We start from the raw sequence: 16831 nt of genomic DNA, 5'->3' as shown, positions 1-16831 counted from the left end.
GTATGAAACTGATGTGCATGCAGACAGTCCAGTAACCTGACATAAATTGCAAAAAGATTTTATCAGTCCATCAGGAAACAAATCCTTGTTTACCAGACCCAACCATAAATGCTGCTATCTTTAACTGATGACACGCAAACTTCACAATGTGGAGCCTACTGCAGATACTTGCCTCAATGAAGTGCACTCAGTTCATTTAGTGTCATTTATTCTTGATTTTGTTTGTTTATTTTTTATTTTATTTTTTATTTTTTCAAGCCTAGCATCAAATACTGGCCAAATACTAGCAACTATATCCTACATGCAGAACACAGTTTCATTTCAGTTATAACGAAACAAGAAAAAAACCCGTAACAGTTTAAACTGTCATTGGCGCGCCTTGTGGAGAACACATGACTGTGCACACACTTGTGTGTGCGTGTGTGTACCATATTTTGGGTACAAATGTGTACCCACTACCCAGAACTGATTAAACCTGACAAAACCTGTCATCTCAAAACCCTCCCTTTTGGGATGTCTTCATTTGTAAAAATGTGTTGTTGTTTTTTTGTTTTGTTTTGTTTTTTTTGGCAAGGAAAATACATCTTTGCATTACAACAGTGTATATAAAGAAAGTGTATACAAATATTAAAAATACATGAATGAATCTTAATACATCAAATAGCTCTGTCTGTAATCCTCCTCTAAATGGCAATAACTATCTTTAAATTATGATTAACTCTGCATGTTAGATTCCCCATTCAAATCATGATTACGGTAAAAGATGTTGTATATGTTTATTGATTTTTTGACCTATTTATGACTTATTTGGAGATTATTTTCATGGCTGACTGCTATATCTCTGATGCTGCAACACAATGAACACTGTATACAGTTTCAGCGAGACACATGTGATTCCTGATTCCTCCATTTTTAGAAAATCGCTGTGTGAAGTTTTATCATCCGACCAGGAAGGAAGGAGCTCTTCAAAAAATCTGTAAGCAAGATGTCTGTCAGTGTGCCGAAGGTAATGTGCATTTTGTTTTCATGTTAGAAAGTTTAAGTAAGAGTTATATGCTGTTAATCCACAGCAGGTTTATTTCTCTGTCTATTGCTGATACAGAAAATTGCAGTCTTCAACGGAAGGAGAAAATTATCGAGGCTCAGCGTAATAAGAAAGCATGTGAACCAAAAATAAATTACGGTAATTTATTATGTGTGTGTGTGCACAGTTTTGCTTTGTGTAGAGACAATGCACTGCATCTAATGAGAAAATATATAATTAGTTAATGAGGTGATCAGTAAGATGCTACATCAAATTTATCAATTTTTACAGTTTATAAGGCTGTTCTGGTGAGGGAAGATGACGATGCTTCAACGGTTTATTACAATATGAGGATTGAAAGTGCCCTCAAATCAGGTATAGTTCCTCACTCCACACATACTTGTGTATTTGTGTTACATATTTAACACAATGAATTTAAATGTTGCATATTTGTGTAGGGACGGAAAACAATGTGGAGGGGAAGCAGCGTGTTTTCACCATACAGATCTCATGCAAAGAAGCTTTGGATCTGAAGCGGGGTGAGAGCTATCTGATCATGGGCCAGTCTGAGGATGTTCAACTGGAAGGTGGAAAGTAAGTACACTTGACCTGTGATCCAAAGTGTGTGTTGTGATCTGTGAATGTACCTCTGTATTCATGAGAGAGTGTGAAATATGAAACACTTTTTAAGTGGTTAGTGTGTATTCACATTGTTTGACATGGTTTGCAAGTCTGATAATGGTGCAAAAAGTTGCATGCTGTAGTTCCCATATTGTGCATTTAAACTGCACTCAGCAGCAAAGCATGTATCTGAATTAATTTGAGAAATTGCTGCTTCCATGATCAATAGAAAATGCACAGAATCAATCTAATATTAAATGATGCTAGCAATGTGCTAAATCACATCATAAACTTGTTGGCAACATGTTAAAACATGCAGGCATTGTGTTAATTCATGCTAACACAACATGCTAAAATAGGGTTTCCAACTCTCCCGTGTTAGCCGGGACGTCCCTTATATTAGTAATTGATTTGTCCCATACGTGACCTCCCTTGTCCCATTTATTGACTGCTACACTGATCTAACAGCCACTTACTTTCATGTATTCCAGGAGGAGTGGATGAATTGACGAGTTGTAAATAAAACATAGAATTCTCTGAATTACGGTGAAAACTAACATGGCAGCACCTATTGTGCATCATAGGTCAGCTAATGTGACCATTACAAAGGTTTTTAAATGACAAAACACATTTACTTACACGTATTTGAGAATCGGAATATCAGGTAGATGATGAAAGCTAACAAGTTTGTGAATAATTTGAATAAAAAAGGAATAAAAGCGATACATCTGTCATACAGTGCTATTGTGGCTGCGGTGTGTCACATGCCATGGAAATAATAAAGTTAAATATTCTAAAATAATGGTCGCCTTAAAAAATGCTGGGAGGTCAGCTAGAATATTTTAAACTTATTATTGTCTTTCTTCATTTATGTTTGTCATTCTTCAAAAAAAAATATTAACAAAAACACAAAATTGAGCCGGGAAAGTTTCTGAAATGTGGTTGATTTGACACAGAATGACCCAAATGTGTTTATGTCTGATAACCTTTAAATCTTTTACACACATACTTAATGGCAGATACTGAAATGACATACAGTGTGAGGTACAGTACAAATACTTAGGGGCGGTTTCCCGGACAGAGATTAGTTCTAGTTCTAGAATAAAATGGCCCTTTAAATCAGATTAACAGAAATCTGCTTTCTCTGTCATAGTTTAAGTGAAGTTCACAACGTAATTTCGGGAGGAGTGAACCCATCTAATCTTTCAATTAGTGAAACTCAAACATAATCCCAAGAGGAGGGAACCCTAATCTTTCAATTACATCCAGAGCATATAAGCAGCTACTCACCCTGCTCTGGCATCAGTTGTTTCGATATCATCCAGATGCGTCCGTTACTGAAACATGTCCGAACTCCAGCTATTCCCGTCAGACGACGAATTCTCCAGCGTCCCAGAGACGCCCGCTCTTCATCTCCAACCCAAACCAGGTCGTTCCACATTGGATTGTAATCCACTGCCGAATCGCACAGGACGTCAGCTCCAGCGCTCGTACAAGCCGCGCTCAAGAAGACCGCTCTCTCCTCCTCCATCAAGACCGTCATCTTCCTCCGTCTCCAGTTCTCCTACTCCTCCTCCTCAGTCTTTATCTCAAACTACTCGCCAGGACGTTCCATTAATTCCCCCTATTTCAAAATGGACTGTAAACAGCCTCCGTCAAGCACTGGCTAATTCCGGTGTCCATTTGGATCCACGAGCTTCTGACGAGTTCCCAAAATTGTCCCAGCCAGCCCGAACTTCAATCAAAAAATCCTAAAAACAAAATTCAACGCATCTCAACTATCCATTCTTCCCTGCGGCAGCAGAGTAGTCGCCAAACTCGCCACCAGCACGAGCGTGCTAATCTGACCGCTCGTACTTCCTCGTTCACTCCCGTCTCGTCCCGGCCGGCAACAGCGGGCGCCGAACACAGTTCTACAGCGGCTCCGGCTCCAAATAACCCTCAAGTTTTATTTTCAGGTTCAAGATCCTCCAAGCATGACACGGAAATACATTCTCATTTAATTCCATTCTCTTCTGTTCCGTCTTTCCTTCCTAATTCTCAAAAAGGTGTGGAATCCAGTGTGAGGCTGCCTCCACTGAATGTTCCGCCCCCTCTCCCTTTTCCCTTTTCTTCTGGTGACGACCACAGCGTGAGGATGCCTCCGCAGTCAGTCCCACCTATATCTCTTCCTATTTTCCACTCTTTTCCACCTGCTGCAACTCATACTAATCAAGATCCTCAGCCCTCTACGTCTACAGCCCCAGCTCGCTGGCCATCTCATTCCCTTGCGTCAGCGGAACATCTTCCACCTCCTCCTCATGCAGTAGCCCAGGAACCTCCTCCAGTGTCTTCTCAACTTCGCTCACTAATCCTAGCAGGTGCAGATATAGATCTTCCTTCTCTTCTTACATCAGTTCCTATCAATGAATCCCATCGTTCTTTCGAATGCGGCCCCTAACCATACACCTTAAAGACTCCATCCCCACCACCAAACGAGTACTCACCTTTTCAGAATTCTGCATTGCTTTCAGTAGACTAACAGATATCATATGCGCCATCTTTCCCACAAGACACAAAGAGTTTAATGACTATCTCTCCATTATAGCCGAGCTCAGCCTCTCTTTCGGTGGTAGTCATTTTTACACATTCCATAAACTTTTTTCTGCAAAATGCGCCGCTCGCATAACCCATTGGAACCAGTGCCCATATTGGGGGGCTCACGACCTAGAGCTTTGCAATAAAGTTTTTTTGGGCTGCTGAAGTGTCTCTTGTGCCATTTGCAGATCGATTTCTCACACAACTTCGTCTTGTCCCCAAATAACTCTGGATCCCCCAACTCTCCCGGAACCGGAAGCGCCCAAGTCTACATCATATGTCCCACGTTCCAGGAATGAACGCACCATCAGTTTCAACTCAGGGAAACAAGTCTGTATCAACTTTAATAACTTGGGCTGTGTTAGACAACGTTGTCGCTTCCTCCACATTTGTACTTACTGTGGCGGAGTTCATGCCCGTCCTACGTGTCCTGTACGCCATTCGTCAGCAAATCTAAATAAAAATCTCAAAAAGTATCTCTCTTCTCCTATTATCATTTCTTCTCTTGCAAATGAACTAAAAAACCATCCAGACAAAAACTTCACGCATTACCCCATTTCAGGTTTGAAAGAAGGCTTCGATCCCGGCTTAGAAAGCCTACCATATTCCAGCCTAATTTGCGACAATCTTCAATCAGCCTTAGCCGAACCAGACTCCGTAGAGGCCCTCATCAAAAAAGAAGTTGATTCCGGTTTATGATTGGTCCTTTTGATTCCCCCCCCTTCAAAATTTTCAGCATAAATCCTATCGGGATAGCCACCAGGAAATTCTCGGGTAAAAAACGCATCATAATTGACCTTTCTGCCCCCCATGGGAAAAATCAACCCAGTATCAACAGCTTAATCGCATTAGAAGAATCCTCACTGCATTATCATGACATAGACCAAGCAATCGATCTCATTAAACATGCTGGTACCGCAGCCTGGCTTGCAAAGGTCGACATAATTTCAGCTTTCAAAGTCATGCCCATACACCCAGATTTTTGGCATTTGTTCGGCATTCGCTGGCGTGAACGATTTTATTTTGCAGTCCGTTTGACTTTCTGTTGCAAAAGCAGCCCAAAAATATTTGACACCCTATCAGAAGCACTCTGCTGGATCCTGCAAAACAACTACGCCATTCCCTACCTCATTCATCTCCTCGACGATTTTCTCATAATTTCCCCCAGCCAAGCTCCCCCAGCAGAACACCTATGCACCGTCCAAAAGGTCTTCTCACAGTTAGGAGTCCCCCTCTCCCCAGAAAAAACCTCAGGCCCTTCTACATCTTTGGAATTCCTGGGAATCAACCTTGACTCCATTAAGTTCCAAGCCTCTCTTCCCAAGGTGAAGATAGACAGATTAATTGCCATTTCTTCAAACTTGCTAGAAGCCCCCCATTGTAGCAAGCGTGATTTGCTCTCTCTTCTAGGTCATTTAAACTATGCCATGCGCATAATTCCTCAAGGCAGGCCTTTCATTTCACATCTCCTGACTCTCGCTACTGCAGCTCAGGATCTCGATGATCTAGTAGAACTAAATCCCCCCTGCCAATCAGATCTAAAACTTTGGATTACTTTCTTAAAACAATGGAATGGGCTCACTTTCTTTTACAACAACATTCTGTCCCAAGCTCATGACCTCTGTCTATTCACTGATGCTGCCCCCTCTGTTGGTTATGGAGGTTTCTACAAAGGCCATTGGTTCGCCTCAACTTGGCCACCCGAGCTTACTCTACTCCCCCATTCTGACCAATCAATTGCGCTGTTCAAGCTATATCCTATAACAGTAGCAGCCCATCTATGGGGCTCGGACTGGTCAACAAAAACCATTTGCTTTCTCTGCGATAACCAAACGGTAGTCCACTGCGTCAGCAAAGGCCGTTCTAATGCTCCAAAAATTATGCCCCTGCTGAGACGCCTCATTTGGACATCTGCTTGCAACCAATTCATCGTAAAATCTGAACACATCCCAGGCCATAAAAACCAAATCGCTGATGCCCTTTCTCGTTTTCTTTTCCAGAAATACAGAACATTGGCTCCAGATGCAGACTCCAACCCGACACCAGTTCCTCCCTTTTCAGAACTCATATTCCAGTAGACCATCCTCTGTCATCTCCACACCCTATCAATGGAATCAATATTGCAAGCTGTTTCTCCAAGAACTCTTCAATCTTACTGGACAGCCTGGAATTCTTTTAAAAAGTTCCATATAATTTACAACATGGCTTTTCCAGATTTTTCCCTCCTCTCAATTACTTCTTTTATTTCCCACCTGAACAGTACCAAATCCATTCAGCCAGGATCCATTAAAGTCTACCTCAGTGGCATACATTTCCTGTTTAAACTCATCCATGGCCACCAGTGCCCCGCCATCTCAAATCCCCAGACATCCCTTCTTCTCAAAGGCCTTCAAAAAACTCACCCTACCAAACCAGATACCAGGCAACCTCTAACTATCGGCCTCCTAGGCAAATGTCTGACCACCATCCGCTCTGGTCTCTTTCCTCCAAACATAACCAGAACCCTGGATGCCATGTTTAATTTAGCCTTTTTCGGCTTTCTTCGAGCTTCAGAGTTTACCACGCTTTCCTATCTCAGAGGCACTCACAAATTAACTCTCTGCTCGACCCTCTATTCATCGACGAGAATAACTTCCCAGCTTCTAGACATTGGTTTCAGAAGAAACTAAAATCTATTCTCACCAGATCAGGTATCCCCACAAAAAACTTCTCCTCCCACTCTTTTCGCATAGGAGCAGCCACCACAGCCGCACAGAAAGGCCTATCAGAAAACCAGATAAAAATGCTAGGTCGGTGGTCCTCCCACACCTTTGAAACTTATGTGAGATCAAACCTCTTCCATATCAGACAAGCCCACCAAACTCTCACATCCACATAAATCTCGCTGCTTAACAAGCCCCGCAGGGCTCACATACATCTGGATGCAGTGAGGGCTCTCCCGTTCAAATGAGCGTGAGTTACCACGCCTGGCGTGAGCTCTCCCATTTGAATCGCAGTGTGGGCCCCCCCATCCAGATGCAACGCGGGCTCTCCCGTTCGAATTGCAGTGTGGGTCCTCCCGTTCACTAAACAAGAGCTTTCATGTTTCATTTTTATCATGGGCTCCCCATTCGAATTGCAGTGAGGGCCCTCCCATTCGAATTGCAGTGAGGGCCCTCCCGTTCGAATCGCAGTGTGAGCCCTTCGTTCAGGCGCAGTGGGGGCTCTCCCTTTCCGAATTGCAGTGTGATCCTTCATGTTTTTCATCATGGAGGCTCTCCCATTCGGATCGCAGTGTGGGCCCTCCTATCCGAACAGTGGACTGGAGGAACTCTGTTGTTGTCCTTTGGCAGTCGTGGACCATCGTGTTCCTATGCGATTCTGGCCCTCGCTTTAGAGGGAGGGGAGCACTGCGTTCGACACTTTCGCAGGCTCCCCCTCTCTGTTGCCGGGGGAGGGGTTATCGCTGTGGATACCGTTTGGCCCGCTTCTCCGGGGACAAGTACCTCCTTCCTCACTCATTACATTATGAGCCCCCTGTTATTCTGACTCAGGGGACTCCATTTCATGAATGCCACGGAGGGACGTACTTCATCTCTTACATGTGTATCCCTCCAGTCCAAACGCTGCTCCCGCAGGAGCAATTTCGAGCGTCACTGCCGCAGCAAGATACATCAGAGTTCAACCCACTAAAACTCCCCTACAACTCCTCAGGAGCCATCTACAAACACTTCCTCAATATGGTTACTATCGTCTCTTGTCCCATATCTTCATTGCTCTTTTCATACTCTTTTGGGGGGTATTCCATAACGTAAATCGAATCCGTAAGACTACCAGCTTCATTTGCATCTTTCCAGCTTGCTGTCCTAAATGGAACTTGCGCTTTTTGGGGGGTATATCCAAGCTCAAGTTGAAGCTGCTTCCTCGAGCCCCTCCACAGCGGACAGCAAGCCAAATACGCTTAACCTTATTAGCTTAAAGATTTTATGAGGAAACAAACTCTTGAAAATAGTCCTAGACTTAGTCTAGTCCAGAGTTTAATAAACTGGTTTCCTGGAAGAAGACTAGAGCTACTCCAGGACTAAACTGAGGCTTAAATTAAACCTACAATGAGGCAGGTTTCTTCTGCTGTAGAATCACAGTTCTGCTGTAATCAATAATGTAAATCTAACTCAGAGATTGGGCTCTAAATGAGTTCACTGATTCAGATCAAATAATGATTATGTGATAACATAACCAACACCACCTGACCATCTTTTCTCTTTGATTGTGTGGATGTGATAATTCAGTTACAACAGCCAAACAGAATCTAATATTAAAAAGCCTTGGTTCAAGAGCCCAACTAAAGCAAACACCGATCTCCATGAAATTGAAATTGTGATTTTCTCCTTTGGTGATTCTGCTTGTTATCATCAGGTGTCTTCAATAATGGTCAATCATCACTCAAATAATCACTTAATTATCTCATTAACTTTAACACTGCTTCAGTGGGTGGAATAAAAAATATGGCAGGACTTTTACTTTCTGACTCCTGGACTTTACACCTCTGTTAGCGGCATGTTAATGTCTGTCTGTTTTTCTAATATAGCCTACTGTATTGCTTTCAAAAACGGTCAAACTTTAAGCTTTAAAACTTCGGACTGAAAACCTTCAAACGTTAAGCTTTAAAAACTTCTCCAAACTTTCTGGTCAGGCTTTCTCATTAAGCCAATATCAAAGTTTGTCCTGACTAACTTTATTCTAGTTATATTCATTGTAATAACGTATTAATCAGACATATTATATTGCATATATTTCTTACTGTGCACATTCTGTGATGTCATTGTAGATTTAGTTATTGTTCATTATTGCAGTTTTTGAATGCACTTGAATATCTTTGCAAGTTTGAGAGAACACACGCTTTTTACTAATCAAAACAGTTTATTGAAACTCAACAAATAAGTTGTTGTAACACAAGTGAATTATACTGTGAGAAGAGTGAAAGAAATGTTAAACTTTTTGATTTTGAAGAATAGTCAAGGAAAAAGGATAGATTGTATTAATTTTAGTCATGTCTTCTTTAACATGCATTTCCTCTGATTCCTCTTCAGAATTCAGTACGCTCTTGGCGAGAGGACGTGGGTGGAGTTTTGGCCCAGCTTGGAACAGAGCAAGATTAGTAATGAACTCAAAGAAAAATACAACGGCATGTTGAGTCTCCAGCAGGATCTGCGCTTCGGCTGTGGCTAATCCGTCAAAACGGCCCTAATGCCAGACTAATGCTTTTGATAACAAAATAATAAATATTACAAAGCTCATGAAAGCTTAATTTTCAACTTTCATTGTATGTTAAACATGACTTTATTTTGACTGTTGCTTTAGTAATTATCCTGTTACTCAGCCAATTAAATAATGCATACCAGCCTGATTTACAGAGCCATTCGTAAGGCAGTTTTGTAACCCATATATGCTTGAGCAAATTTGCATAATAAAAGAAGTCTATCAAGGTCATCCATTCTGATCATCCCCTTATTCACTGAATATGTCACCAAACAAGAAACTTTTAGAGGGTACTGATTTAATATTGATGCCGAAATGCATATATTATTACAATATTTACTTTAAAGGTACCCTAGAATCAAAAATTGAATTTACCTCGTCATAGTTGAATAACAAGAGTTCAGTACAGAGCCTTCGCTATTTTCATTATTAAACATTTGCAGTTTGTATAATTCATAAACACAACTTCATTCTTTATAAATCTCTCCAACAGTGTGTAATGTTAGCTTTAGCCACAGAGCACTATCAAACTCATTCAGAATCAAATGTAAACATCCAAATAAATACTATACTCACATGATCCGATGCATGCATGCAGTATGCATGACGAACATCTTGTAAAGATCCATTTGAGGGTTATATTAGCTGTGTGAACTTTGTAAATGGAGCGCGTGATTTAAAGGGGCCGCAGCCTAAATCAGTGCATAGTTAATGATGCCCCAAAATAGGCAGTTAAAAAAATAAAACAAAAATAAATACATTTTGTGGGAAATGTTGAAACTTCACCGATGCATTCAAGGGAAACCCTAGACTTATATTGCATCTTGTAAAAACTGGTTCTAGGGCACCTTTAAAGTGACCTTATGTTGTGTGATGAACTTTATGTAAGTGTATTTTTCCAGTAATTCAAGCTCAACAGGATGTAAAAGAAATTAAATGAATGTTCCTCCCTGACAGCAACATAGGGTCTGTTTACACCTGGTCAATTCATGTGTTTTCTCTGATCGGAAAGCAAGACCGGTCGGTGTTCAAATGGGAACCACCAGCAGGGTGTTAAAAGTATGTCACCATTGATGAGAAACATATGCTGATTCTTGATGTTTGTGTGTCCTGTGTGATATTATTTTTCCCACATTTTTGTATTATTATTATTATTATTATTATTAAAGAAAACAGACGTCAAGAATCAGCAAATGAATCACAATAATGTTGACATTTTTCATGCCGCAATGCATGCTGGGGGTCACCATAGTATAAAATTCATGACTCCCAGCATGCATTGCAGCATGAAGCATGTCACCATTGATGAGAAACATATGCTGATTCTTCAAATTCAAAATGTCTGATCTGTGGTATGGTCATTGATAGGACAAAATAATCAGTTTTCTTCTTGATGGTATAAACCATATCACCTGACTGCTTTTGTTTATGATCTTCTTTGTAAAAAAAATACCACAAACTTAACATAAAAACCAAGAGTAGCTGCCCAACTAAACGAAACACTGATCAACATAATGATAACCAGTCTTTTTTAATAAAACATCAAAATCCAAACATGGAAATTCTCAAAAATAACTGTAAATGAATGACAGGAATGAAGTCAGCCTGGTTTGTAATAACAGTGATTTAATGTCTTTTATTTTCAGTTGATTTCATCTAAGTCTGTGGCTGAAGTCAGTTGTAGTATTTCTCTTTCCTTCAGTGATTCTGCTCGTTATCATCAGGTGTCTTCAATAATCAAACAATCATCACTTAATTAACCACTTCAGTATCTAATTAACTCTAACACTGTTTCAGTGTTACTTTTACACACTGCTGGTGGTTCCCATATGAACACAGAGCGGTGTTGATTTAACACCAGGGAATTTACTGAGTTATAGGCTAAATAACATGTTATAGCCAGATATGACCGTGCTACTGCATCACACATCGCCGCAGATGAGCAGCTGAGCATCTCTTCAGCAACCCAACGTGCAAACTGCCGCATTGAACTGAAAGTAAGTTACAGACGCTCTAATCACACAATCATCTTCATTAAAAGTAATGAGACTAAATGATCTCACCAGTGCTGTTGTCACATTCCCTTCACAGTCTTTGATTTTGAAATTAGCTTTTGATCAATAAAAGCTCATATCTGTTGCTTCCGGTGACGTAAACTATATTAAATCTGCATATAACACGGGGATTGAAGATCAGATTTATAGTTGTTTTGCGGAGACACATTTATGAGGACAAGTGGAAATGGAATCGCTTTGATAAATCAGATATCTGTCCGATCAGAGGAAACGAATGAAGTGACCAGGTGTAAACAGGCCTATAGTGTTGTAATCCACATGTACCAGATGTGGGCCACACTATGTTGCTGTTTGGGTTTGAAGGGAAATGTGTATTTGTGTTTAACCCAGCACATCAATCTGAGGTTCATCACCTTGTTAGCCTGACTTCGTCATACTCATATTCTAGGCAGAATGTGAGTCTGATACTGTTCCATTGCACTTGAATTATGGGGCGTGTCTTAACCGAACCAGTAAAAAAAAAAAACTCTGCACTCAATTGCATGGACCTACAACCAATCAGAGCAACGCAGTAAGTGACGTATGTTGAACTTGTACTTAAACTTTTGCCGAATCCCGTTGGAAGGACGGCAAACACATCTTTCCCATCGACAAATGCCTTGATTGCGGTTCTTTGTTAATGCGCTGTCGATTTCTTTTATTACAGACGTGATAGCGGAATCTAAACATCTTACTTCTCTAGCTGCAGTCATCGTTGGTGAAAACTAATTCAACCCAAGCGCTCTTTGATGACGTGGGTGGTTACGTAACCGCAGATAGCCTGTCCATCATCGATTAAAACCCACCCTGGCAATTTGATTGGCTCAGCCTTCTGGGAGCCGAGCATAATTACTCCACAATGGATCGAGTCCAGACCGAACTTCCCGTCCAAAAAATGTTGTGGGCGGGGTTCGGGCTGGCACCCTGGCTATCACCTTGTAGTAACACTGAGCGCAAATAATACTCAACAGAAAGTTCAGAATGGACTTGGTACGTAACAAGTTTATTTTCAATGCATCTCTTTACGTTTTTGAAAACAAAAAGAGCTGTGCTGTTGGTCACTATGCAAGAAAAAAAACTGCTCTAAAATCAATTTTTCACAGAAACAAAATATATGCAGCAAATGCAATGAGAGGGAACTGGACAGAGATGAAGATATTTATGCTATAATAAGGAGAGAAAATTCAGCCTGTCTGTAGGTGTGTCTAATATATTTTTTTTTTTTTCCCACAATGTGCATACAAATTCTAATTCAAAATGTCTGATCATGAAGGTTCTGAAAGGGAAAATAACCTAGTTTTCAGTCAGTGATGTTAGTTTTATTTTTGATGGTATAAAGCATCACTTGATTGCTCTTTTTTTTTTTAATGGTCTTCTTTTTAATAAACTGTGAAACTATGTTCCATGAACACTATTAGAAAGACCACAAACTAGCATAAAAACCAAAAAACAAGTCCAACTGACAAAAAAAAAAAAAAAAAAAAAAAAAAACATCACCATAATGGTAACCAAACATTTTCGATAAACATCTAATCCTGTTAATTCTCAAAAAGAACAGTAGATGAATGAAAGAAATAAAGCCAGTCTGTTTGTAATAATAGAGATTTAATGTATTTTCAGTTGATTTCATCTAAGGCTGTGGCTGAAGTCAGCTGTATTTCTTGTGTTTCTCTTTCCTTCAGTGATTCTGCTCGTTATCATCAGTAGAGTTTCAGAGAGTTTTTTTGTGGAAATGAAAGTATTTTTCTCTGTGTTTAAATGAATAAAGTCACTTCCTGTTTAAGGTTAGCACTATTTAAAAGAAACCATGCCTATCATTCAACCACAGAGCTCATCTGTGAACACTTGCTGTCAGACATAAGAGAAAAAATGGAATTAGAAGACATTTATGTAAATGTTAAAAACAATGATATTGAGGACACAACTAAACCTCGGACACTGAATCACAGCCAGGATGAAGGAAAAGATCAAAAGTGCAGTAAGTAGAAAGTTTCATTTGAAGCAGAAATGGTGTCATCGATGTTTAAGGAACTAAGAAATAATACTTGTAATATCAGTCTTTTTTCAAAGAATAATGTATCAATGCTTTTTTTCTGCTTTTTTATTTGTATTAAAATTATGTTTAACTTTTTAACAATCATGTTCCCATCATTATCAAGGATTAAACATTTTTGTTAAAAAGGACTGCGTATTATCTAAAGAAGAAACATGGTTTGGAGACTTTATATCTAATAATATGAAGTGAATGGTTATTATTTGATATTTGTGTGATTTCTCTCTATTTGTCAGGAGGAAGCAGACGTTTGGTGTGGATGACAGTGTGTCTCGGGATCATTTGTGTTGTTCTGCTGGTCTCCATTATAGTGAAGCACATCTCCAACACAGCAGAGAGAGAATCTCTGTTCAAGAGTTACAAGAACACAGTTGAAGAGTTCAATCAGACCATCAACAGATTACAGCACAATTACACTGAACTAATGACTGAAAAAGACCAACTGAAGAACAACTTCAGCTCTCTGAGTCAGAAGAAACTGGAGTTAGAAACGGAACTAAGGAAGTTATATGAACAATGTCAGTACTACAGATGTATTTATATGGATATTTGCACTTTACAACACAATATAATTTTTTTATGTTTATTGAAAAGGCAAATGCAGGTTTAACATATCCAGTGAGGAGAAGAGCTGGTCTGACAGCAGGCAGTACTGCAGGGATCGAGGAGCTGATCTGGTCATTATCAACTCTGAAGAGAAGCAGGTGAGTTCAGTGGCTAACAGAAACAGTTCAAGGCAATTCTGTTGTGAACGAACATACTAAAATAGATTTGGTCACAAATACAAACATCCAAACAGTAATTAAAAGAAACAGTCACAATAAAGTCTCATGTTTTAACACACACAACAAACATAACTGTTCTTGTCTTCTGACAGTCAAGTAATAAAACTGCAAATGTAATTATGATTCTCACTATTTTGTGTTTTATATATTTACATACAGAGGTTCATATCTTCTTTAGTCAAAGAGTTTGTGTGGATTGGTTTGTCTGACATTGAGAACGAGGGCAACATGAAATGGGTGGATAATTCACCACTGAAACAAGGGTAAGTGACAAAACACTCACAGAAAACCACATACTCTGTTCTAGTGAGTAATTACATGGGTTGTTCAACTGAACCTGATTGTGTGTTAATCAGATTTTGGGAAATAAATGAGCCGAATGATGCAGGTGGAAATGAGGACTGTATTGAACTGAATCCTGCAAAACCTGTCCTGAACAACTGGAATGACATCCCATGCTCAACGATGAGAAAATTTGTTTGTGAAAATTAACATCTGTTCCTTCATCTTCATGATAGTTTCGACTCATTTCTTCCTTCATTAGTAGATTAGTAGTCATAATTTCTGATGAAGGTTACTATCAGCATTTCATAAAATAACAAACTTTAGGATTACAATTTTTATGTAATTTTCAAAACAAAGAGTAGCTATAAAGATGTATTTTTTTAGAAGACAAGAGTAAGTTTTTTTTTTTCCTTACTGCAAAATTAAATAAATGACAATGTTCTGTTTCTCATATCTGAAATACTATACAATCACAGTAAATGACAGAAGTCTAAAGTTTCCCTGATTCACACTGTTATTCTTATACTGAAACTGTGACTAATTTCAATTGAATTGGTTCACTTTAAATTAAATGGTCACTTTTAGTTTTACATTATTAGCATTGTAAACCCACAGCGTTTTTTTGTTGTTGTTGTTTTGAGGACTGTACCTGTCTGGACTCTTTTTTTTTTTTTTTGTCAAAAATGGTCCAATCAGAACTGATGTCCTGTCTGAGATTTGAATTGTAATGTGCTGATCTACCCGGCAGGAGATAAGTTGGCATACACTTGCTGCATAAAAATGCTCAAAAATGTAAACCTCTGGGAGAGAGATATGTGGATAAATCTGAAAAAGGGTGACGACTAGAGGTCGACTCATTTATTGGTTTTACAGCACCGATAGTTGATCGGTGGAACAATCGGTTATCTGCAAAAATCCTTGCCGATAGTTTTTCCGGGTTGCGTCCATTGCAAGAGCTATATTAGGAGACTGGAGCATAGACTGGAGCAATGGTAAAGGGTCTGCTTGTCATCATATAGTAGAATAGTGGCCTCTAGAGGCCAAATAAATACTAACACTGCGCTGTTGTTTACTTTGACATGTGAGGCTGTTCACTGCTAAGAGGGCACATGTGGCAGGAGATCGCTGACACTTCAGATACGCATTTAAAACAGACAGTGAAATGGTATGAATACAGTACACTACAGTACATGTTGTCATATCATTATATAGTATTTAATTTGCTGACTAGATGCTGCGGCTACCCTGTTTACGATCAGGCTGAGAGGACGCTAACATTAGCACCTCAAGCGTTTGAAAGAATATGACAAAATGCATACAAATCTGACCCAAATGTTTAATTTCACGATTGTTTTCATCTATTTGCACTAGTGTACAGGTGCTGGTCATATAATTAGAATATCATCAAATTCCATTCAAAAAGTGAAACTTATATTATATTCATTCATTACACACAGACTGATATATTTCAAATGTTTATTTCTTTTAATTTTGATGATTATAACTGACAACTAAGGAAAATCCCAAATTCAGTATGTCAGAAAATTACTTAAGACCAATACAAAGAAAGTTTTTTTAGAAATCTTGGCCAACTGAAAAGTATGAACATGAAAAGTATGAGCACGTACAGCACTCAGTACTTAGTTGGGGCTCCTTTTGCCTGAATTACTGCAGCAATGCGGTGTGGCATGGAGTCGATCAGTCTGTGGCACTGCTCAGGTGTTATGAGAGCCCAGGTTGCTCTGATAGTGGCCTTCAGCTCTTCTGCATTGTTGGGTCTGGCATATCGCATCTTCCTCTTCACAATACCCCATAGATTTTCTATGGGGTTAAGGTCAGGTGAGTTTGCTGGCCAATTAAGAACAGGGATACCATGGTCCTTAAACCAGGTCCTGGTAGCTTTGGCACTGTGTGCAGGTGCCAAGTCCTGTTGAAAAATGAAATCTTCATCTCCATAAAGTTGGTCAGCAGCAGGAAGCATGAAGTGCTCTAAAACTTCCTGGTATATGGCTGTGTTGACCTTGGACCTCAGAAAACACAGTGGACCAACACCAGCAGACATGGCACCCCAAACCATCACTGACTGTGGAAACTTTACACTGGACCTCAAGCAACGTGGATTGTGTGCCTCTCCTCTCTTCCTCCAGACTCTGGGACCCTGATTTCCAAAGTAAATTTACTTTCATCAGAGAAC

At 39.7% G+C, this 16831-nt stretch overlaps 2 protein-coding genes across 4 annotated transcripts in view; both read left to right on the top strand.

Moving 5' to 3' along the window:
- The window catches only part of LOC137031472 (complement C3-like), a 30947-nt gene extending 21262 nt beyond the window's left edge, over window positions 1-9685 (top strand). The window contains exons 37-41 of one of the 2 annotated variants that reach the window (XM_067402445.1): window positions 917-1006; window positions 1103-1183; window positions 1316-1399; window positions 1483-1618; window positions 9292-9685. In XM_067402445.1, coding sequence (XP_067258546.1) covers window positions 917-1006; window positions 1103-1183; window positions 1316-1399; window positions 1483-1618; window positions 9292-9430 — 530 coding nt within the window. In that variant the 3' untranslated portion in view covers window positions 9431-9685. Of the gene's footprint in view, window positions 1-916; window positions 1007-1102; window positions 1184-1315; window positions 1400-1482; window positions 1619-6222 lie in introns of both variants that reach the window. The other variant, XM_067402444.1, reaches the window with a different exon arrangement.
- A 3644-nt stretch (window positions 9686-13329) lies between these two features.
- On the top strand, window positions 13330-16043 carry LOC137032913 (CD209 antigen-like). Of its 2 annotated transcripts, none has more exons than XM_067404937.1 (5): window positions 13330-13492; window positions 13879-14085; window positions 14162-14271; window positions 14512-14615; window positions 14709-16043. In XM_067404937.1, the coding sequence occupies exons 1-5, from the start codon at window positions 13384-13386 to the stop codon at window positions 14842-14844; spliced, it is 666 nt and encodes a 221-aa protein (XP_067261038.1). In that variant the 5' UTR covers window positions 13330-13383; the 3' UTR covers window positions 14845-16043. The 2 variants fall into 2 exon arrangements, with proteins under 2 accessions (XP_067261038.1, XP_067261037.1); XM_067404936.1 differs by having other exon boundaries at window positions 13804-14085; window positions 14709-16036.
- Window positions 16044-16831: the final 788 nt, after the last annotated feature.

This window comes from Chanodichthys erythropterus, chromosome 12, assembly GCF_024489055.1.
Source record: "Chanodichthys erythropterus isolate Z2021 chromosome 12, ASM2448905v1, whole genome shotgun sequence".
Taxonomy (NCBI): Eukaryota; Metazoa; Chordata; class Actinopteri; order Cypriniformes; family Xenocyprididae; genus Chanodichthys; species Chanodichthys erythropterus.
Note: the sequence above shows the minus strand (reverse complement) of the source record. Positions and strands in the feature narration are given on the sequence as shown.